This window comes from Phytophthora infestans, genomic scaffold (genome assembly GCF_000142945.1).
Source record: "Phytophthora infestans T30-4 supercont1.21 genomic scaffold, whole genome shotgun sequence".
Taxonomy (NCBI): domain Eukaryota; phylum Oomycota; class Peronosporomycetes; order Peronosporales; family Peronosporaceae; genus Phytophthora; species Phytophthora infestans.
The window spans coordinates 744485-767541 of NW_003303738.1; the positions used below are offsets into that span (position 1 = coordinate 744485).

Genomic DNA, 23057 nt, shown 5'->3' on the forward strand with positions numbered 1-23057 from the left:
CCTTGATAGCTTCACTGTCCTTTGTTACTGACAGCCACGCCAACGCAGGAAGCTCATCATGTTCTTCATCAGTATCTTTGTCGGTCAGCTCTCCAAATTTCAAGCCCGCAACCCAGGTGCAGTCATCATCTTCCCCATCGTCTTCATCTTCAGCCTCTTCATGCAGATCTCCATCCACATCTGAGTTGAGGCCGGTGCAGGTCTGAGCTCCCGAGTCCATCATGCTGAGATCACCGTCGACAAAGCACGTCCGGTATCGCCGTTGTCGCCTCTGGATTTTCGTCTTCGGCATCACTGAATTAAACCTGCATTCAAAACCAGTGACGCCTTATGTTAGTCTTATGTTGAATACCTTCGTCGGAGCAAACTTTATGATGGCTATAAAACACAACGTACCGAATCGTCTTTTCCTTCCCCGCTCTCATCGTAAAGAATACGTCGGCGGCGCTTCCGTGATGTCCTGGTACCAGCGCGCTTTCTCTTCGCGATGGCGGACGATTGGACTTCTGGGCTTGTCCGGGTAGAAGGGCTGCTTCACTCGTCTCCCCAACCTCGACTGGGGATATAATCCCTGCATCTACGTCCGCAGCTACAGTGTCTTGGGGCTGTGGGTTAGAAGCTGATGCAGCATGTGTCGGTGTGCCTCCCCCGGGTGTCGGAAGGGCACTACTCTACATGGCCGGAACCTGCACCGGGGCTCTCTTCTTACCTGGTGGCGCCTTGTTCTTGCCCACGACCTTCTCGTTCACTCGCGGCGCTGGGCTCGTCGATCGCGTCTCCTCTCCGTCCACAGGCACGAGGTTGTCTTCAACTGGGACTTCGATATCTTCTGTCGATGCTTCGGCTCTTTTGGCCTCATCATCCTTCTCCTCCGCCGCACCATCGCCGCAGGCTTTTGGTTTCGGGGCGTTTAGCGAATTCGCTGCGGCCTTCTTCTTTTTTTTTTGGGGGGGGGGCTGTACTCGTGGTACCTGCACACCATTGTCAGCTGTTCGTCGAACGCGTCGCTCCCGCCGGAGAGCGAATTCAGATTGCATACTCCTCGGTTTGTCACGGGGTTTCTTGCCAGTGGAAGCCGCCGTTGTTCGCGCCAGCTCTTTTTCTCAAATGAGCGAAATCAGTGGCTGTCGGCCAACAATTCTTGGTGGGTGAGGATACCCTTTTTTCTGGTGCTTTGCAGGAATTCCAAACCCTACAACTGTGCATTCGTTCACTTTACACACACGAAATAAACTTAATATTCGTTTTCCAGTGAGGTCGATACAAACTATAAGTAAAAAACTTCTTATGTAGTACGGTACAAAATAAAAAAGATGCTGCTACGAAAGTGAATTAGGGTATACACCCCTTATGCTGTAGAGTCCAACATAATTGGGAACTAAGGGGCTATTGTTTCCTAATCATTTATTCGAGGCGTGACAATGGTTCTTCCTCAAATTTAGTAAAAAAAAGTTATAATAATGGCTGGAGCTATACTAATTGAAATAATCCGATACCTCAGTATTAATAGTAGACTATTAATAACCGCGGCATTTTCAAATATATGTAAGACGGTCAATCGCTAATACATAGCGGTTATAAAAAAATAGATATTCTCCGCTGACAGTGAGCAAAGCGCGAATACGCTTAATAGCAATAGATAAACAGTCAGCTTGCGAGGCTTCGCTCGGCTTGTTCAACCAAATACTAGAGTACTTTTGTGACGAATACGAAATTTGATGTTCTCACATGCAACGATGTAGTGAGCGGTTAACCTTCCCGAAACCAAAGTGCAGCTTTGAATGTGTTGTGCTTCGAGCCGTCATTACCAATACACTCTTTTCAGGTAGGCCGCCTACCGTTGGCAGCCTACCTAGTATTAATAGAAGTCGTGGTATTAATACAATGACTTAAGAAATAAATTCGCATTGACCGGTTCGACTTCCAACAATACTTTAACATCTACTGTGGTATAGTTTATAAGAAATCTCGCTAGTTTCGACGCATCCGACGAGAACACTTGCCACTCTCAGCCTCGCCACCAATTTCCTGGCTTTGGCCCTTGGTAGCAGTAGACGCCGTCACAGGAGCAGGAGCAGGTGAAGCAGCTTTAGGCGCGGCGGTCGATGGCTTCGAAGTCGTGGCCTTGGGGGCACGCGTGGCAGGGGTGGGAGCCTCGGGAGTCTCTGCGGCAGGTGCAGAAGGCGTGCTAGCTCCACTTCCCGGGACAATGATATCGGCGCACGTCGGGTACGTCTGGTCGGCGATATCGGAGTGCCAGTAGAACTGAAGGACACAGTCACCAGGACTCTTGCAGCCCTTAACATTAGCAGGCATCTTCGCAGTGGTGCTACCATCACCACCGTTCTCAGCGAACGGCTCAATGGTCAGCAGGGTTTTGTATTTCTTGTACGTAATCACACCATTGGAGTCCTCGCTCGGCTTGAGGATACTAAGCTTCATGAAGCCTGGGTGAGGTGCCTGAATCGTCCATTTGACATCGAATTTCTTGCCAGGCTGAAGAGTGGTGACGTTGCTACCCTCCTCATACACCGTACCGCGACATCCGTTCAAAAGGTTGAATGTCGGCGAAGGCGGGAAGTCCTTCTGTTTGTGCTGAGAAAGCCCCTCAATAGGGGCAATCTGCATCTCGTTAAGGCCGATGTTGATCAGAGCGCCGGAGTCTTTGTGAAACTTTTCGGACATTTGCCTGTTCGTCGGGTAAAGCATTTGACCGTGGCCGTCTACTCCAGCGAGCAGGAACACGGCGACGGTCGCGAGGGAGACGATTGTTGTTGACAGCATGCTTTTCGGTTCGAAGAGCTTGGCTGAGGGCGAATTGACGAATGATTGAGCTACAGTATCGAACAGCAAGATGGTCAACGAGTGGAGCGGATGACGGGAATAAAATCTCAAGACGCATGATGCACCTAACAGCGCATAAAATGCCTTTATTGAGCTGAATCACGCGTGCCTCGGATACAGCTGCTGTTAGGGATCAGATAACATACAAATCTGTAATGATGGTGATTGAATCAGTAAAATGCCACGGCTACTGTAAATTCCGTTTTAAGCGGACTACAGCGAGCACATTCGGTCTACATGTACTAGCTAAATCGGTGAGATGCATGATGCTGTCGCTCTAGACAATTACTCTGGCCTCGGTTTGGTGCTCGCGTCTATCATGAAAATCTGTTTACGAACCGTCTGATCTAAGCTCTCATAAACCAGCTGAATCATCGCTCATGACACGACGCAATCGTGACTCGCCATGTTCGTAGCCTACAGTGCTTAAGCATGGCCATCACTGATGGCACCCAAAAAGCTTGGACCAAGTCTGGTCCTGTTTCTGATTCCAAAAGATCTGCAGCTTTAGCAAATGTGTCGCACGTCAAAGGCTCATGAATGACTGCACGGAAGTTGCTGTCATTCATGAGCTCTTAAAAATAAAGAGGTACATGTATGTAAGAAGTGATACATGTACTTTTAACATCGACAACACGCTACAAAACATCTTAAGTCTCTCGCCCAAGTGATTATAAATCTAGTGGCGACGCATACGGCGGGAGCATTTGTTGGTATCCGAATCACCTGCGACAGAAGCTTGAGAGGGAGAGTAGCTCGGCGCCGTCGTCGCGGGTGATGGAGCGGTGGTAGCATCGGGGGTTGCCGTTGTAGCCGTCGGAGTAGTGGTCGCTGAAGGGGTGATCTGGGCAGTGCTACCGTCATTCGAATCCTCCGCGGAAGGCGTAGTGCTCGACGTAGGGGTAGTCTGTGCGCTGCTACCAGCATCGGAGGTCTCCGACAATATCGCCGTCGGAGCAGTTGTTTCCTTGGTAGTGGTCGAGGTTCCAGCACCACCGCCAGACACAATGATATCGGCACACGTTGGGTACGTCTGGCTGGCGATATCCGAATGCCAGTAGAATTGCAGGGCACAGTCTCCGGCACTGTCACACCCAGTCACATCAGTAGGCATAGTGGCGGTGGCTCCATCCTCACCGCCATTCTGGGCGAACGGATCGACTGTTAGAATAGTCTTGTAGATTTGGTATGTGATCTTGCCAGTGGAGCCTTCAGTCGGCTTCACAATACTCAACTTCATTCATATAGCCTGGGTGGGGAGCCTGGATGATCCACTTGACATCGAAGTCAGCTCCCGCTTTCAACGTAGTGACGTTGTTGCCCTCCTCGTACACCGTGCCGCGGCATCCGTTCATGAGGTTGAAGGTCGCAGCCTCCGGGAAATCTTTCTGGGAGCGGCCTGTAGATTCTCGACGGGCGCATATTGCAGCTCCTGGTCGCCTGCCTGAGAGAGGGCACCTGAATCCTTGCGGAACTTCGCGGAGATTTGACGGTAGTCCGGAACAAGCATCTGGCCGTGGGCATTGGCCGAGGAGCAGCGGTGGCTACAAGGGCAAGCGAGACGATTCCAGTGGGGTGCATGGGGTTGCTTCACTGCTGCGGTTTTACTCAGTGATGAGACTAATACGTGGAGTGCGAAAGTGAAAATGAACGAGTGTTAGCTGCTGAGCAAGGACCTACTCGGCTACATGTAGATGTCATGGCTCTGTTTTGTACGGTCATGCTGCAATGAAAAAGCGTGGCGGTGACGTGAAGAGAACATACCGATTGTGAAGATGTCTGTTTATAATTGTTTAATATTTGTATAGAAAGACAAGAACACTTAGATAACTAATAATATATCATTAATCACGATTTATTTTTAAAAAACTTTTGCTCCTTTGCATTACAGCTGTGTACAGGGATTTGCTCCGTTACGGGACTCGAAACGTCCGTCATCACTGAAGTTGACACGGGCGGGACACCTCACTTTTCCTTCTGGTGGGTGCTGCTATCGCTCCATGCCCGAGTCACCCCTTCACAACAATGCTGTCAGCATCTTCGCTTCCGTCTGGAGGGAGCATTGTCGTGACTTTGAGAACGTACATGGTGAGCGTAGTACACGAGCGAGATAACGGATTCGGTCTCAACAGCTGCAGCCTGTCACTGACAGTGTCAGTGAAAGACTCTTGCTGCTCGAATGGCCACGCCAGTTCCTGTTGGCCGTCTGTGCTGGTTTTTAGTCGATGTACTATAATACTACCGTCTTACCCCGCATATAAGGCATAGGTGCTGTAAATGAATACAACGCTGCTTGTGTGTTATATTCGTTTAGAAAGCATATGTGTTGTACAACGAACAAATTGTTTGACTTTGAAGAAGCAAGTCTATGGGTCCTGGAATATGGCTTGGTCGTTAAGGCTTGACCCTCCTACGCGATCGGCGTGGGTTCAAACCGCCACGCTGTGCTTCTTGCTAAGAGCAGCAAAGCCGTGACCTTTCACGCCTATCCGATAGTCTGCTAGAACAGCGAGTTTCTCGTGGATACTATAGCTACGTCGCTCAGCACATATGGCTGTGTAAATTTTAAAATAAGAGAATTAAAGCCAAGTAACAGCAGCACCGACAAGTTTGTTCAGAAGGGTGGTTGGTTGGGAGCTCTCAAGAATATTCATTGGCTGGTACAGCCTTGTGTTTTACACATGTGTTCTAATTAGATAGGTGGTCAAATTGAGGTTTAAGCTAGATGTCGAGCGAATGATAGGAAAATAAAGGCGACCGAGTCCGGTTAAAAAGAAAGGCATTGTGATTTAAGCTAATTGATAGCATCATTATTTAAGAAGGTAGGTATAGACCTCCACGCAGTCTCCAAATCAGACTACCAGTTTAAAGTTTTTAATGCTTGCGCTGAATGGATTTGCTGAATCCCATGGTATTATCTAAATTCTACAAATATTGGAATTGAATATTTCTGCCGGCTTTATCATTCACCCAATATTTCCGGGCCCCACACACTGTAAGCCCCTGGAACAGCGTACTAGTAATGCGCGGTTGACATGCGGGGTGGTCCCAATATTGATCTGTCACGTTTTCTTTTACCTCCGATATAATTATTACACGTTCTTTAATCCACTCGGAAGCGATCCAAATTGTGACGGGGTCACACAGCACCTTGCACAGAGGAGGTGCTTATAGGTATCAGCTACCCGAGTGAACATTAGTCCACGTGTTCCCGGTCTCAAAGGGAACGGTTTGCTACTTAGAAGAGTAGATTTAAGACTGCTGTATTTATAAGTAAGATAAGCTAGGCCCATACAAACTAGAGGTTACCTATAGTGGAGCTAAGTAGTCATGCACTGAGAGCACCTGGTACCGTGTACCAGGTGTCCACAAGAGTGACGGGTCACTCTTTATGTAACATGGGGCACACTGGATTGTACCCCGTTACATCCTAACTGAGAATCACCTGACTCTCCAATCAGAAGCGAGAGAATTAAAACACCAAAAGGTGAATTCTCACACTGAGCCATCATAAGACTGACGTGGCTCTTAGTCACACCCACAGTGACTCGTGCTTCTAAAGCTCACTGGGATTTGCATCCCTATGCTCACAACTGTGTTGGCCGCAAAGCCTACACTCAGAGCTGCCTTAGCTCCTGCGCTAGCGCGCGTACAGTGCTTTGGCACAGGTTGCAATAGCATCCGAACGTGTGGCATTCGCCCACAGTTCGCACGCTGAGGACACGACAGTCCTCGCGAGCGCGTCCGGAGCATGGTGTCTCCCGCGAGGAACGACACCGGGAAAGGTAACACCTTCCCCAGCACTAGAGGGAGCTCTCAGCTCACCTCGGGCCATGCCTTTGGCTCCAGCAAGGATCCATCCTTGCGGGCAGAGCTTCTGTCACGCTCTCTTCGCGTCTTGGTCACCATACCATCGGCGCGTAGGTGTCCTTCATCGACACCGTGTACCGTGACGGTACACAACCGTGGTGTAGGTGTCTCCCATCGACACCATGTACCGTACAGTACTAACCTTTGGTGCGGTACGCCCACCACAAGGCTGCCATGTTTGGCGGCAACAGCTTCTGCTGTGCTGTCGCCTGAACAAATTCATGGCTAGTGCTCACATCATGCACGACGCATGTGCAAGCACAGTGTACAGGTCCATGTGCCCGTAAACGAGGTACGATGTGTACGACACGTACCACAGCTACCATAAGTGCTCCGTACACTTCATGTGTGTCATGCACGACGAGTTCATTACGTGGAGCTCCCGGCCGCTGCTCGACAGCAGCCAGTGCCGATGCATGGAGCGTGCGTTGACTCACAGCGTATACGCCCAGCGCGCATCGGGTCGTGGTATGATGCATATCCTTTGCACCTATACCAGTGTCTGTCACAGCCACCATGTACCTTGATGGTACTCGACCGTGGTGGGGCATATCTCACCACCATGCCACTGCGGCGTTGGTGTCTGGCATTGACACCGAGTAATCACGGGTACCAACTCATGGTGAGGCAAGCTGTCATCACCACGGTGTCATGCTCGGTGCGGCACCAGTTACGACTGCGTGCTTTGCCTCGACCACCACCTGGTCAGTTGTGTGTGCACTTGTGCACCACACTTGGGTTATGGCTCCATGGCCCATTATACCCGGCGCGTTGCGTACATCACGTACCACAACCGCTTTGTCGGCGGGTGAGACGCCCCGTTCACCCTACTCGACAGGTCGTTCATGACCAAGGGACCAGTGCGTTGATTGCACTAGGTCCGCGCTTCGCCTCGTGTGTGGTTGCTTGTAATCCCAACACTGCTGATTCGCTCAGCAATTCCGAGGAACCTTGCGCCAGTGGCTTTCTTCGCCACTATGTCTTGTTCGGCTAGAGCTACCGCAGCTCTAGTCCGGCTGTTCGCCTCCAGCCCGCAGTCGATGTACATCGGCGCCTGGTTCCGTAAGGAACTTGGTCTTACCTCAAGACCAGGGAGGAAAGATATTTCCGAGCCTCTCCCCCACTTACACTTGAGACTATCGAGTCTCTCGTGGCTTGTGATAGCCACTGGCAGCACGACGGCTACCTGCCTCTTGGAAAGTCAGGGAGAAAAGGTATTTCCGAGCCTCTCCCCCACTTAACCTCGAGACTACTGAGTCTCTCGTGGCTTCTTATAGCCACTGGCAGGAACGACGGCTCTCCGCCCTGTGCACTGCGTCGGTATGGACGACCGCGTCGGCCGTGTCGTTTGAGTCTGCGCGACTTGACGTCGAGCGAGTTGCTCACGTCTGGCGAGGCCAAGACAACCTCGTGCCTCGAGCCAATGGCTCTGTGTGCGAAGCTATGCTACCCGCCTTGGGAGTGGAACTCTGTTACCCACACCGGAAGCGCATACACGACTTCCTTATCAGTTAAGGTCTGAGTGACCTTGCGTGGAACTTTGTTACCCACGCTTAGAGCGCCGAATGTCGGTCTCCTTAAGCAGCTTACCCATCTGGTGAATGCCCTTCGGCACCACCACTGCCGAAGCGCATACGGCGCGACGACCTTCGGTGAGATTGTGAGGCGCCAATGGACGGAGGGCTAAGGTGGGATCAGCTGACGTGGCAGACCCAGCACACACACCGGCCAGAGCTGGTCGAGTCGGAGGAGTCTGGGTCCTGGACTCCGAGTCGCTTGAAGCGACGTCGGCCTGAACAAGGTTCAGACCCGACATGCGGCGGCTGACGTGACGTGGCACTTTGCTACCCACGTCGTGATGTCTCGTTGACGACATAAGAGGCACTCGAGACCTCGTGTGGCACTGTGTTACCCGCACAGGAAGCATGGACGATGCCTTCCCCTTCAGTTATAGTCTGGGCGACTGCGTGTGGTACTGTGTTATCCACACAGAAAGCGCATTCAGCGCCTCCTCTTCAGTTAGTCTGGGTGACCGTGTGTCCCAAGTTACCCACCTGGTTAGCGCTTAAAGGCATAACCACTGTCGAAGCCCGTACGACGCGACGACCTTCGGCGTTGGACGCTGCTGGTGTAGCAGGTCCACACGCCCGGGAAAAGACCCACGCCCGTGGCATTGCCGCAGAGGAGCATGGTGTTGCTGTAAGAAGAGCTGTCGGCGCGTTGACAGCTCCGTGACGCTTCTGCATCCTGGTGGTCTGTATCAGACGCTCCAGTCATGGCGGAGGTGGGAACATGACTCACCAATGCTCCGTCATAGACCTGGACAGGTAGGCGCTTCTCAGCCTTGCCACACCAAAGTCCGGGCTGTGCCTTATGTTCGGCACAGCCATGTTGTTCATGGCGAGAACCTGCGAGCGACACTGCGGTGCACGAGTTCATCGAACCCAAACGTTCAGGTCCGTTAAGGACCATTGGTACTTCCTTCACCGTACCAAAGGCTAGTCCACCAAGGATCAGCCCACGACCGCCACTCTGGCATAGAGTGCAGTCGGATGTCACTATACCAAGCGACGTTCCGGCGGCGTATCAACACCCCAGAACTCATCAAACGTTCAAGGGGTACCGTACCCCCGTACACTGAGTGTACTACCAGCAGCCCATCACTGCCCTTCACCTGTTTGAGAGAACCACTTCTCTCTGGGCTAAGTCTCGTGGTGTGCACAGCCTGCACACCCATCACGAAGACTTAGCAATCTTCAGCAGCGCATACTGCCTCCACTGGTGGCCGGGGAGTCTTCGTCCACCTGGCCGTGGCCTGCGCCACCGGACTTGGGGTCCACGGGCTGTCCTCTTCCCGAGGACTGGCGAGGGACACACACGCTATCCGCCGCATCCATAGCAGCGGACCAAGCTCCCGGCTGAGCTTAAGTTCATGGGTTCGGGCTCGCTTTACGCACCAATATCAACGGGCTGCGTGACAGCAGGAGCAACAGCGTCATTGCTGCGATGCTCCGCCTTCCGGGGAACGCCATCCTCATCATGGCGATGTTCCTGTTTCCGAGGAGTACCAGCCTGCTTGTGGCTGTACTCGTCTTGGAGGACGATTTGAATCGCCTCCTCCATAGTTGTCGCTTGCACCCGAAATAGCTGGGTGCGAGCAGGACCGACCTTCAGGCCATTCATGAAGACTGTTGTCTTGACGTCTTCAGGCAGAGGATTTCCTGCCGGAGATGCCACCAACGTGCGCATCTCTTGCGCGTACTCTTGCAGCTCACGTTTACCTTGCTTGCACGCGAGAAAGCGTGAGCGCTGACGGAACTCATTGTTCGCCGGTAGGAACGCGACTCGAAGCTGCTCACACAGCTGAGCTCAGGATGCAAAACATCCAGGAGATGTCGTCTCCCTGGTGTATGCCCAGTGCTTGGCACGTCCACCAAGGTTGGACAGGGCAAACGTCACCCGAACTGGCTCGTCCGAGATGAGACCCGCCTTCATGGCGATCTTCACCTCACGGACCCAGAAGTGAAGGTTCTCTCCTTCCTTCCCCTCAAACGCGGGGACCTTCAGCCACACCGGCTTAGGCTGGTTGCCTGGGGAGCGGCCATCGTGGCCTCCAAGCTCCCGCGGACGTGAGCGATGAGACCACGCTTGTAGGTCTCAAATGCGGTAACGCGCTCTTGTTGCTCGGCAGGCGTCGCCGCCGCCAAGCTGCGAAGGACATCTTGTCCAAAGATGCCTCCCATCTTCCGAACAGACTCGTACTGTGAGTCGTTCAAGCGAGGAAACTCGCTTCGGTCCATCTTGGCTCAAACGTTGAGCGCACAGAGAACTCAGGTAGTTCAATCTACCCGCGATGGTGTAGGATTGACTACTAGTGCTACCAAGTGTGACGGGGTCACACAGCACCTTGCCAGAGGAAGTGCTTATGGATATTAACTACACGTGTTTCCGGCCTCAAAGGGAACGGTTTGCTACTTAGAAGGGTAGATTTAAGACTGCTGTATTTTTAAGTAAGATAAGCTAGGGTCCCATACAAACTAGAAGTTACCTATAGTGGAGCTAAGTAGTCATGCACTGGCTGGTTCCGAGAGCACCTGGTACCGTGTACCAGGTGTTCACAAGAGCGACGGGTCACTCTTTATGTAACATGGGACACACTGAATTGTACCCCGTTACACAAATAAACCTATCAGAGACCCTGAGAAGGGGAGCCCACCCTGAATAAGTGTGGGCTCTCCTTTTCTCAAACCGGGAAATTTAACGTCAAGCATCGTATCAATCGCCTACAAGAAGGCAGATTTAAAATAAGGAAAAGACAAAGTACGTCCGTTCAATTGAAATAATGTCAAAACGGATCCATCCATCCTCAAGTAACAATAGAAACGCTGTGACAGGACTCTGTCACACGGTTTCCATCGTGAGTACATGGTGGCCAATCAGATACCAAGACAATCGTTAATGGCTGTGACGGCCTTGATACCGTCACGCTCATCAATCAGAGTTTAAGTTACCTGTTTCCTTTCACTACAGTGTGTGCTTAGTAACGGGCTGTCTTTACCCCGTTACACCTGGTAGCACTTCGTAATCCGTCCAACGCCAAAAGATGAATGACACATCGATGAGCGACGCGTCCAAGATGACCGCCACACCACTCGAGCATACCAGCTTGACTTATCTCTCGTCGATCGAGTGGGAAGCGTTACGTCGCCTCGCCGCTGCATCCGGCGAAGCCGTCACCCAGGCGCTACTCACAGCTGATTCGGAAGCCCAACAACACCTGGCCGCCCAGAATTTTATGGCGCGAAAGCTCGCAGAACTACGTCTGCGAGTGTCGACTCCCAAGCCGTCCAAGAACAAAACCGACATCGTCAAGCTCAATGTCTCCATCTACAGTGGCGAAGGCAACAGCCGCCTTCATCTTACTCGGTGGTTCTGCGAGGTGGATATCGCAGGTGAAGTTCGGCAGCTGTCCACCGAGCTTGCGAGGACTCGCTTTCTCCTCTCCAAACTAGGAAGGAGAGGGCGCTCGGTAAGCACGTCGCTGACCCCGCCTGTTTCCCAACGATGGCGTCCATGAAACCCGATATACGGCTCGCGCTCGAGCCACCGCAGGACGAGACTGCTCAACGATCCGCTTTCCTGTCCCTGAAGCAGGGACGCTTGTCCATGCTCGTGTATATTCAACGAGCACGCCACCTCGTGACGTTCATCACAGCTTACCCCGCTGACCTGGCGACTCAGATCCACGTCTTCGACTCCGGGATGAACGCTGAATACCAGCGCTTCTACTTGATGAGGAAGACCTCGTGCTCTCTCGAAGAGGCCTTCGCGATTACTTTACGCGCAGACTATAGCGTCACAGCATCGCAAGCATTTGACGTCTCAAGGCCTCTAGTACCTGAGCCTGGACCAGAACCGATGGAAGTGGATGCGATCCAGATTATAGCGGCCGTTTTGCTCTGGTGTCGTCGACTCCACCTCGACCGTCTGCACGCACACCGCGTCCGTTGCGTTGCTTCCGCTGCAAGAAGCCTGGACATCGCGTGGCAGTGTGCCGCGCGCCGCCGGTTGTTGCGAGCGTCACCTCTCAGAACGACCAGTAGGTGCGGTGCGCCCTACTAGATCTGGAAGGGGGATGTCTCTCTGGTGGCGGAACCTTCTCCTAGCCCTCCTGTGCTCCGTGCACATCTATCGGCCACCACCTCCGGCAGTGACTCGCGACTGATCGTGGTCAATCTCCACGTTGAGGGAGCCCAGCGTCCCATTCGTGCTCTGCTGGATTCAGGCGCGACGAACAACTTCGTTCGCGCCGAGAGTTTGTCAGTATTTCCGGCGGACACGCCTATAAGTGAAGGCCTCGGCGATATGGTCGTCAAGTACGCAGACGGCAGGACGCGGCGACTGCCGCCGCGGCGCTCGGTCACCCTCTCCTACGATCTCGATGGTTTCCAGAGATCCGATGACTTCCTGGTGATTGATCTAAGCGGTTCATTTGACTGCGTGTTCGGGATCCCGTGGATGCTCGTCACAAGCCTTGCATTGACTGGCTAGCTCGAATTGTCCATCCACGTGACATCGACGTGGACGTTGTGTTGGCATCCCTGAGCGGGACGCCCAACCATTGGCCGCATGTTGCAGTCATGGACCCCGACTCCATGACCACTGCTACTTCCATAGTTGCGCGATGGCCCTTCGTGTGCAGTTTGTGAGCGCGCAACATGTGCCGGTCCTGAGGTGGAGTCTCAGGACATCTCTGACGCGGTCGATCATGAGTTCCCGTGTCGCAGTGAGCAACCGCTCACGTCGAACGACGACATAGTGGTTGAGCAAGGCCTCCTACACGCGGTTGGGCATGGGTTCCCGCGGGTGGATGAGCGGGAACTCCCACAACAAGAAGACGTGGTTGAGCATGGCCTCCCACGCGCGGTCGAACAGAGGTTCCGCGGGTGGTTGAGCGGGAACTCCCACAACAAGAAGGACGTGGGTGAGTATGGCCTCTCACGCGCGGTCGAACAGAGGTTCCTGCGGGTGGTCGAGCGAGACCTCCCTGGTGAAGAAAATGGGGTAGAGCGTGAGCTCCCACTTTCGGTCGAGCGTGTGCCCCCGCGTGTGGTAGAGCGGGGGCTCCCTGAAGACGACGAAGATGTGCTCACCTCGAGCACCCAGTGCCCCACACCTACTGACGCGATCGAGAGCGGCATCTCGTTGTCAGCTGGTGATGGCGATACTCGCCCTGTTCGTCGTCGCGGTCGTCGGAAACCGCGACGTTCTCGCACAGCCTCGATGGACTTAGCCCCTCCTGAGTCCGAAACCATCTCGGTCCTGATGAAGGACGACGCACTCGGGGTTCCCCGAGTACACGATGCCGAGGTCGCACGGCCCCCGTGCGCCGCGACTGAGATCACTCGATTGCCTGGCCTGTCGTGGAAACACTTTCCCCACGATCTGAAGCACGGTGAGATTGAGCAAGCTTGCATGATTGCGACGGACAGCTCCGCCGCCATCGCGGCAGTCGAAGCTCTATTTGCAGAATCGGCGTCCGACGATCGGATGCGCCCACATCAAGCAGAGCCGAAGACGGCCAGGGAGGCGCGATATGCCGCTCAATCATTGCCGGCACTGGAGGCCGCTAGTAATCCAGTCGCCCCTCTTGTTCGTGAGTTCATTGACATCTTCCCCGACAAGGTCCCAGCTGTGCTTCCTCCCGATCGTGGTGTGCGGCACGAGATCGATCTCGTGCCTGGGGCGAAGTTTGTGTGACACGACAGTGGCCGCTTCCCCGCAACCAAGTTGAAGCGATCGACGCCTCCTTCAAGAATCGCCGGCAAGCCGGCCAGTCTGTCGCCGCACATCAGCCCGGCCTTCTGTGCGAAGAAAACAACCGGCGGATGGCGCATTGTTCACGCCTTCAACAAGCTCAACGACGCCATCATACCGGCACGACTCCAATCCCTCGGAAAGACATGGTGCTAGACACCATGGACGGTAGTAGCACGTACAGCGCCATTGACTTGATGGATGGCTTCTTGATGCGTGAAGAGGACGTGCCACTGACAGCCGTCAGCACGTCCAGCGACATGCTCTGAAAATGGCTGGTCATGCCGCAGAGGCTGAAGAATGCCCCTGCCACTTTCAATCGCATGATATCGAATTTGCTGCGACCCTTCCGAGTCTTCGCGTCTAGCTACTTTGATGACATCTTTATCCACAGTTGTGCCGACGGCGGCATGACGGACGTTTAAGTACACTTGGGGCACATCCGTCAGGTGCTCGTCGTGATGCGAGAAAACAAACTGTACGTCAACTTGAAGAATTGCATCTTCTGTGCTCCCGAGATCCGCGCTCTCGGGAGTTACATCAGCAAAAGATGGCGTCTGTGCTGATCCAGAAACGGTTGAGGCGATCTGCGCTTGGCCGACGCCACAAGACCAGAAGCAACTTCGCCTGGCTGGGCCTTGCGACCTATCGCCACCACTACTCGAAGAACTATGCTGTGACAATTCGCCCATTATCGCAGCTCCTAAAGGCAGACGCCACGTGGTCGTGGTGTCCCGAACACCAGGCTGCGTTCGACACGGTGAAATTGAGCTTATCCTCCGCGCCCGTCCTGATGCTACCTGATCTTTCGAAGCCATTCCGCGTTGTCTGCGACGCGAGCGACTTTGCGATCGGCTGCGCCCTGATGCAGCTCGACGACGACGGCCACGAGCGGGTCGTTAGCTTTTAATCGCGCCAGCTGAAGCCGGCGGAGCGCTACTACCCTGTTCACGACAAGGAATTGTTGGCCATGCGCAACGCATTGATCAAGTTCCGCGTCTACCTCCTCGGTGAGCAGATCTTTGCACTCTACACGGATCACGCGTCGCTACGGACAGCGACGAAGACTCCTCACTTGTCCCAGCGCATGGCGCGCTGGCTCTCGCTGTTCTTTGAGTACAATTTTGTTGTTCACTACAAGCCTGGTAAAATCAACATCCTCGCCGACGCTCTATCACGCCGGCCAGACTACGTGCAGTCGGGTCGCCACGCAGTTGGTGGCGGTGAGGATGAAGACGGGTGTACAGTGTGTACACCTGAGGAGCAGATCGCACTCGCAGTTTCCGCCAAAATCCCTCTCCGCGCCTTGATGGCATCCGCGTATGAGTCGAACGCTACGTGTGTAGAGATTATCAAGTACTTGAAGGACCCGTCCACCGCGGCGTTAGCTATCCCCACGTGGCCGCGCTCGTATCGACCGCTACGCACTCGATGGGAACCTTCTAACATTTTGGATCGACCGCTCGGACTCTCCATGCGTCGTCGTCCCGCTGGACGATGACCTCCGTGGTCGCCTGATTCACGGTTCCATGATACTCCCAGTGGCGGTCACCTCGGTCGCGAGAAGACGTTCGCATCGTTGTCTTGCGACTACTACTGCCCGCACATGTATAAGTGGGCGCGGAAGTGGGTCCGCTTCTGTGAGACGTGAAGATTTCAGCGGCGAAGCAGGCGCCACTTCGTCCGCTTCCGGTCGCAGATGCACCGTGGTCCTCGGTGAGCATGGACTTTATCTTTGGCATGCCTCGGGATGGCCAAGACCATACTGGAATCCTTGTCCTCGTCGATTGGTTTAGCAAGATGGTTCACCTTGCTGCTGTACCTACTTCCATCACCGCTCAACGATCTGCAGCGATCTTCGTCAATGCCGTCTATCGGCACCACGGTCTTCCAACCTCGATCGTATCTGACCGAGATCCTCGCTTCACTGCCGCTTTCTGAAGAGAGCTTTTTCAATTAGTGGGGACGCGGCTACCGCGTCACACCCGGAAACTGACGGCCAAACGGAGCGCGTCAACTTCGTTGACAAGGACGTACTGCGAAGTTTTGCGACGTCTTTCAAGTCGTGGAGCTCATTCCTTCCCATGGTCGAGTTTGCGATCAGCAATGTTGAGTACGCGTCGACGGGTCTCACATCGTTTTATATCAACTTCGGACGACATCCTCGCGCTTCAGCGCTCCTTGGTGTTGAGCGCTCCTTTGCGTCTGGTGCCGCTGACCAAGCCGCCTTGGTGCCCACTACCCGCGGTGGAAGTGGCTCCGAGCTCTATCAGCGCCCGACACGACAGCGCTACCACTGACGCGATCGCACTACTAAACGGCGCTACCACGCGCCGCGGCACCGCTGCAACCGCGTCTGAAACGCGCACACGCACCGCTACAAGGGCGGCGCAGGGGCTGGTCCAGGCACCCCACCACGGTCAGCCCCAACACTGAGCGACGGGACCGGCGCCACAAAGTGTCGCCGACTGGACTTCAAGGACATTGATATCTCCTGCGCAGCGCCGTCGAGGTGTCGAGTATCGCGATGTCCCGGACACAGTAGCACTCGCCGCGTCTCCTCCGGCTGACTTCGTCCCTCTTCCCGCACCGCAACCTCGAGGCACTGCGGTTGTTCGTGCCTTCCTTCATCAGCGCGAGCGTGTGACTCGCTACGTTCGGGACCCCATCGCAGCGGCGGCTGACCGTCAAAAAGAATACGCAGACCGGCGTGGGCGCCGGAACATGGAAACGCTCGCTGTTGCCGATCGTGTGTTGTTGTCTACGAAGGGGATTCACCAGTCCGCTGTGACTAATTTGGGCGCGAATAAGCTCGCGCCGAGATTTATTGGACCATTCACAGTAACGAAGGTATTAGGGGATCCTTACACGCTCCTACTTCCTACAGCACTACGCCTCCATCCTACCTTCTACGTCGGACGACTCCGACTTTATCACCCACCCGCCATCCCTAGCGCCGATGGTACTCCCGCGCCTCCGCCTCCCACCGATCATGATGCCCCAGCTCAGGACGCGGGGGCTCCTCCAGCTCCCGGCGCAACTTCGCCATCTCGCGTTCCAGACGGCTCAGCCGTTTCACCGCACGCTGCCGGCTCCGAGCGGTCTCAGCCTCCTCGCGCTGGCCACGCTGCACGGTTCCAGCGTGACGGCCCTGCACCCCTGCTGGCCACGTCCATCATATCGTAGAGGCGATCTTGGAGCACGACAATCACCGTGTCACTCCCCACCGTACGCGTACGGGTCGTCGGTCTCACGCCGGCGATGCTCCCACCCCTCCGCACCGCCAGTACCTCGTGCATTGGCTTGGTCCAATACTCGATAGTTGGGAGCCTCGAGCGGTGCTCCTCGAGGACCTTCCGGACTGCGTGGCGGCGTATGAGGCAATCGCTCCAACGGCCGTGGTCTTCCGGATGGCGCGACTGCCCGCCACGCCTAACATCGCTCATGGCCCTATGGTATTGCCCAACAAGTTTTCACTCCACCTCAGAGACTGGACACTCTGCGACTTCCTGCTCCTACGCACCCTGACTGGGTCTCGGGCGACCGTTCTCCGAACACCAGGCGCACCCACTGGTGTAATCCACATAACAGCAGCCGCGGTCGGCGTCATACACCACGCTGTGAATCCGCCTTGCCAGCGCGCTCACCGAGCGCTCTTCATGATCCGCTTCGCGTCTTTCGAAGGAGGGGGTGAATCTGGCGGCGCCTTCTGTGTTCCAGCGGTTCACGAAAGCCGTCCACGCGTTGTCCAGCGAATTCAGTGTCACGGTCCGTGTCACCGCGACTGGCTTGCTACGCGTCCGTCGGTGTCGGTGGAACAAGCTCCGCATTTCGTCGTCACTCAGCGGCTCGCGCAAGCCGCTGTAATCGTACAAGTCCGACCTTCCTAACTCCTCCGCGCTCGTGTCGAAGTCCCCTGCTGTTGGCACAGGTCTGTTCCACGCGTCCGCTTCTCCACCAGCGTCTGCCATTGATCCAGTGATCCAGCCCTGTTGTCCTCCAGCTCAACTTGTTGAGTGACCGCAACCGTAGCGGCCACGTGCGTATCTTCGAATCGTAGTAGGGGGGTGGTGTGACAGGGCTCTGTCACATGTTGCCATCGTGAGTGCACGGTGGCCAATTCGATCCCAAGACTATCGCTAATGGCTGTGACGGCCTTGATGCCGTTACGCCCATCAATCAGAGTTTAATTTACCTGCTTCCTTCCACTACCGTTTGAGCTTAGTAACGGGTTGTCTCTAGCCCGTTACAAACGCTGTGTGCTGCATACACATGGGATTTAGTAGCTTGATGCTAAACAGCCTCGCATACTGTAACAGCGATGTACAGTGTCGATAGCGAGTAATAACTAGTTGATATGGTAGATATAGCTGCCAGGCAGCCGATAATGTCGTATTTTCTGCGTACTTTTGTGCCATACGTTTCTTGATGGGTGGCTCCTAGGCGCTAGTCCCTTTTATCCAGCACTTCACAATCCCCCTCCTACCATCACCACCACCCACAGCCACACACATCATCATCCAACAAAACTGAACGGAAGCGATACTATCGTAAGCAAGCAGAAGTTCGAGCTAGTAGTCGTAAAAAATGCGGTGCTAAGTTGCTCTCCATAACAACGAGATACGCGTGAAGGCCGACTGCAACAGTCAAGGGTAACCGTTTTTCGTCAACGTGCGCATCGATTCGGTCGGGCTTTATGTGTGGCTCGATGTGTGGCAACTACGAAAGGCTTCTTGGTGACAGCTTTGGCTGAAGACCCATTTCAAAAAAAATGCATTTATTAGGTCTGAAGACGTAATTGCACGAGTTAGGACGATGTGTGGCGTTCGGGTCAGCAAGTCATCGCGCTCACGTAGCCATCCGCAGTTATCAAGATAGCTATGGTTTGGTTACCCATGGTTAGACGCTATTCCAAACAGCGACCAAACGCCTGAAGCTTCGGCTATACAGAAGGCACGGAAGATGAGACCCCAGCGCCGCCGCAGCGCATGAAGCGCAAATGCCGAGCGCGCAGCTAACCATGCCATTCATAGGGCTCCATTGTAGTGGACCTACTCTGTGCCCACTACTTCGCTTACACGTTAGCGCACGTGTATGACGAAGCGTAAGATGCGCTTCACTTAGATTAGCTGTACTTTCGTCCGAAAGTATAAGTTTACTTATATAGAAAAGCAAGGTAAAATTGAGAACTCTTTATCTGTTTTGTTTGGCTTTTCCACCTAATCTAATATTCTAAATGAAAAAAATGTCAACCAATGGTTGACAGAATCCTACTATTCTAATTAGTCGCAGATATTGATTTTCAGCCAGTGAATGTCTTAAATGCATGCAGACCAATAGTCTGCCAATTGTAATCATGGGTGTTTCTAACACCAACGTGGAAAACCTTCTTCGTGACCAAGTCGCTACATGTAGCCACTTGTGTGTAGCCCCGCTACAGGATACCTGCAATGAGAAGAGGCTCACAAGTTTGTTTGAAAAGGGACGGTCAGTCACTGGGATTAGACTGGGACGCTCGGAATATCGAGTATCATATTCCAGGTAAATGCGCCTCAAATTCGCGCAATAAGGTATTAAAAGCACTTCAACATATTCAAATATGCGAGTACGCGTTTGGACGACAATAACGAAGCTACAAAAGCTCTTCGGCACAGCATTATATATATTAGATCAGTTATTCCTTTCTGTCGACGAGCTGCTGCATTGGCACGCATTGTACCGGGATATGATGGCACTGTAATATTCGACGATTTACGATGGTTTGAAGTGATAATGCAAGCTAAAAGACTAAACGCTGTTACGCTGGCTCGCTTCAGACGACGCCATAAGTCTGATTTCAACATCCACATGTGTGCTAATAACCAGGTTGTATGTGCTATATTCTCGGTAAAGCAGTAGCATCTCCAAGTGCGATTTACTCCGATCTTCCCGCAGGTTACCAATGCGACGATACCGGCGACAGCTAGCTCTGTGTAAATGTGTGCGATTTAATGAGCGCTGTTTTCGCTTCGGTCGTCTGGGGTCACGCGTGATATCGACACTCAGGTGATGTTAAGGATACAACCCCTCTGTATTCGAGTGAAGTAACCGCAAGGTGCTTCGCAGTTTTGCTCAATTGCTATTGTGAGGTTTTGTGCTTTGTGAAGTGCAATATGAGCTCTATTCTTCAGTCGCTCTGTGGCGGGTGTGAATAACCGAATTGTCGATGCCAGAAGCAGAATGTGGGATCTCCGTCGTTTGCTCTCAGATTACTAACATACGCTGTGGTACGACACATGTACGGACCCACCCGACTCAAACAATTTTCTGGGGCATTATTGCAAACAGAAGCTTTGGGCCAGCTCTTCCGGAAGCAGTACTCAAAAGCTTGGTATCAGTGAATTTTGAGCCTACAAGACAGCACCGACAATTACATACGTTACGTTACGTTGGATCAACAGTAAATGGGAGTAAGTTATGTTGCCTGGAGACAACATTAGCACATAAGCCAAAAACCTATCGTGGCAAGCTTCGGCTTGTCACGATTGGTTTTTGGGGGCCAAAGTCACGATTGGTTTTTGGCGTATACGCATGAGATGGGTGTCCGATGTATCGTGACAAGCCAAAGCTTGTGTCCGATGTATCGTGGCAAGCTTCGGCTTGTCACGATACATCGGACACCCACCTCATGTAATTCGCCGTTTCCGCGCATGCAGCGACGAATACCTTCGTTCCCCAACGATGAGGTTTGTCTTTGTTGAACTGACGTGTAGGGTTGTACCGAGCACGCGACGGAAGCGTGGCCTCGTCAAAGCTGATCACTGGCGGTAGTTTGTATCCACGCGCAAAAGTACGTTGTAGCACGTTCACAACACGTCGTATTTTCCACATCCGGTCTTGGCGGGCTTGAGGCGACTTGTTGTTTGAAACATGTAAGCGCCCCATAATGTGGAAGAAGCGGTGCTTAGCCATGAACTGCCCAAAACGGTTGGAAGGCAGTGCGCCCACCTGCCTCGTGGACTAATGTGCAGCAATACCTTTCTGAATCGGCACCAACATCCTCGCGATAAGGAGAGCCATGACGCATAGAATCTCGTGTGGTTCGATATCAGGGGCGTTTGCCAAACGACGACAGATCTCTCCAAGTTCTTTAACTTCGCCTCCACGTCGTCGCTGTTGCGTCCGAACTGCTCGTGCTCGTGCAGGGGCCGCCTGCTCCCGATATCGGTTACTTTCTACAGCCATCTGAGACCACAGCTTTGGTGGCATAAAATAGAACAGGAGAGTAAGTGGATCTTCGGCAACGCTGAGAACACTCTCACTTGGACCGAATTCACCATCAAAAAGATCGTTGTAGGTCGGGTCAGCTCCAAATTTACTCGGATCTACACACACAAATCCAGTCAACAATAGCTATGTTAGATCTTATGCTGAGCGAAGGGAAATATATCGCTCATATGTTGTATATGAACATAACTTACCATATTCCCATCCATCGTGCCGCATTTCCTTCATGAGATCCTTGTCCTTCGCAACTGACGCCCAAATTGAGTCGGGGAGTTCTTCGTGCACCATCTCGCCCTCTTCGTCACTGATATCGCTGAGATTACAGTCTCCGTTTCACGGCTCGTCCTCTGCATCCTCTTCCTCTTCCGGTTCTTCCTGTACTTCAGTGTCCTCGTCTGAATTGAGACCAGTACACCTATCTGCTCCACCTTTTATCAAATTTGGATCGGCATCCACGACACATCCTCGAATCGCGTAGGCAGCGCTTCCGTCCGTCGCGTTTTCTTCACTGACAGGTACCTGCTCACAATTCGCGCATGCAAACGTTCTTGTGTTAGTGATATGTTGGATGTTACTATTCATGTGCATCCTTATGCTGGTCGACGTCAATATAACTCACCTCGCTGTCGCTGTCGTCCTGCAGGATAGCACGGCGCCGTTTTCTTGACGCAGGTTCGCTGGCAGGTAGCGACCTGGTCCTGCCAGGATGAGGAGCGTTCTCAGTACTTGTCATTGGCCTCAATGGAGTCGCGGCCTCCGTAGTTTCAACATAGTCGACGATCTTATCAACTAGTGCAGCAGCTGCGGCGCGGTGAACACGATCTTCTGACAAATGCGACGCCATCTGCGATGGTGGTGTTGTTTCCATGGCGTCAGGAGCTTCTCCAGAGGCTCTTGCCTTCTCTCCGGCATCCCCCACACACTCCTGCTCCCCACCAGAGGGACCACGGTCCGGTGATGATCCTTTGTTCTGGGCTACCTCCATGGCAGGTGTGTGCTTTGCTGCCTTCTTTCTGGGGGGCTTCTTCTGATGACCCTCATCCTTCGCACTCGTCTTTCCATCTGCCCGCCGAATTCGTCGCATGTTCATCTCGCTCAAGGCATCGTCGCCGCTCTTCTTTTGTGAGCTTATGCCGGGGGGCTTCTCCGGCCGGGGCAGACATCTTTGCGGTAGCCGTCGTTTTGGAGAATGAGGACTTAGTTGCTACCGGCCACTCGTTTGGTAATCCATTTTATATCTGGTTCAACCGATCCCCTCGAGATAAACCTAAGCCTGTGTATTTAGATGTTTATTCTTAACAAAATATCTTGATTTCACTAAATCCGTGCATGATCAGTTTTTAATACAAATACACAGTATAATTGTCCGATATGTTGGACCTCCAACATAGTATAGATGCTGCGACACGAAGGCAACTAGGGTATACAACGTTTATGTTGTACCCTACAACATAAGGGAGCTAAGGGGTCAAAGTCCACAGTAACGTGTGGTATCTTTCCTTTGTCACAGGGCGCCAAAGGCAACAGTAAACTACTATTTCTGACCTCATCTCAAATTGAACACTTTCTCTTGATCCATGCAGCCTTGCCGACAGCTCCGCGCTTCGCCACTCACAAAAGCTGGAGACGCAATTGCAAGCTTACAAATGTGTGGTATTAGGCTGAAGGCCGACGAGTAGAATTTCTTTGTCGGAACATGCTGATATCTCGTCTACGGTATAATACCCGCTAAAGCAGATGAATACAAAGTAAATTTTTAA

At 53.2% G+C, this 23057-nt stretch overlaps 1 protein-coding gene across 1 annotated transcript; it reads right to left on the bottom strand.

Moving 5' to 3' along the window:
• Positions 1–3523: 3523 nt before the first annotated feature.
• On the bottom strand, positions 3524–4425 carry PITG_11881 (uncharacterized protein; the record flags this gene model as incomplete). Its single annotated transcript, XM_002901314.1, has 6 exons — positions 3524–3698; positions 3786–3877; positions 3947–4018; positions 4080–4252; positions 4303–4354; positions 4408–4425. 6 exons carry the CDS (start codon positions 4423–4425, stop codon positions 3524–3526), a joined length of 582 nt encoding a protein of 193 aa, XP_002901360.1.
• Between the last annotated feature and the right edge of the window lie 18632 nt (positions 4426–23057).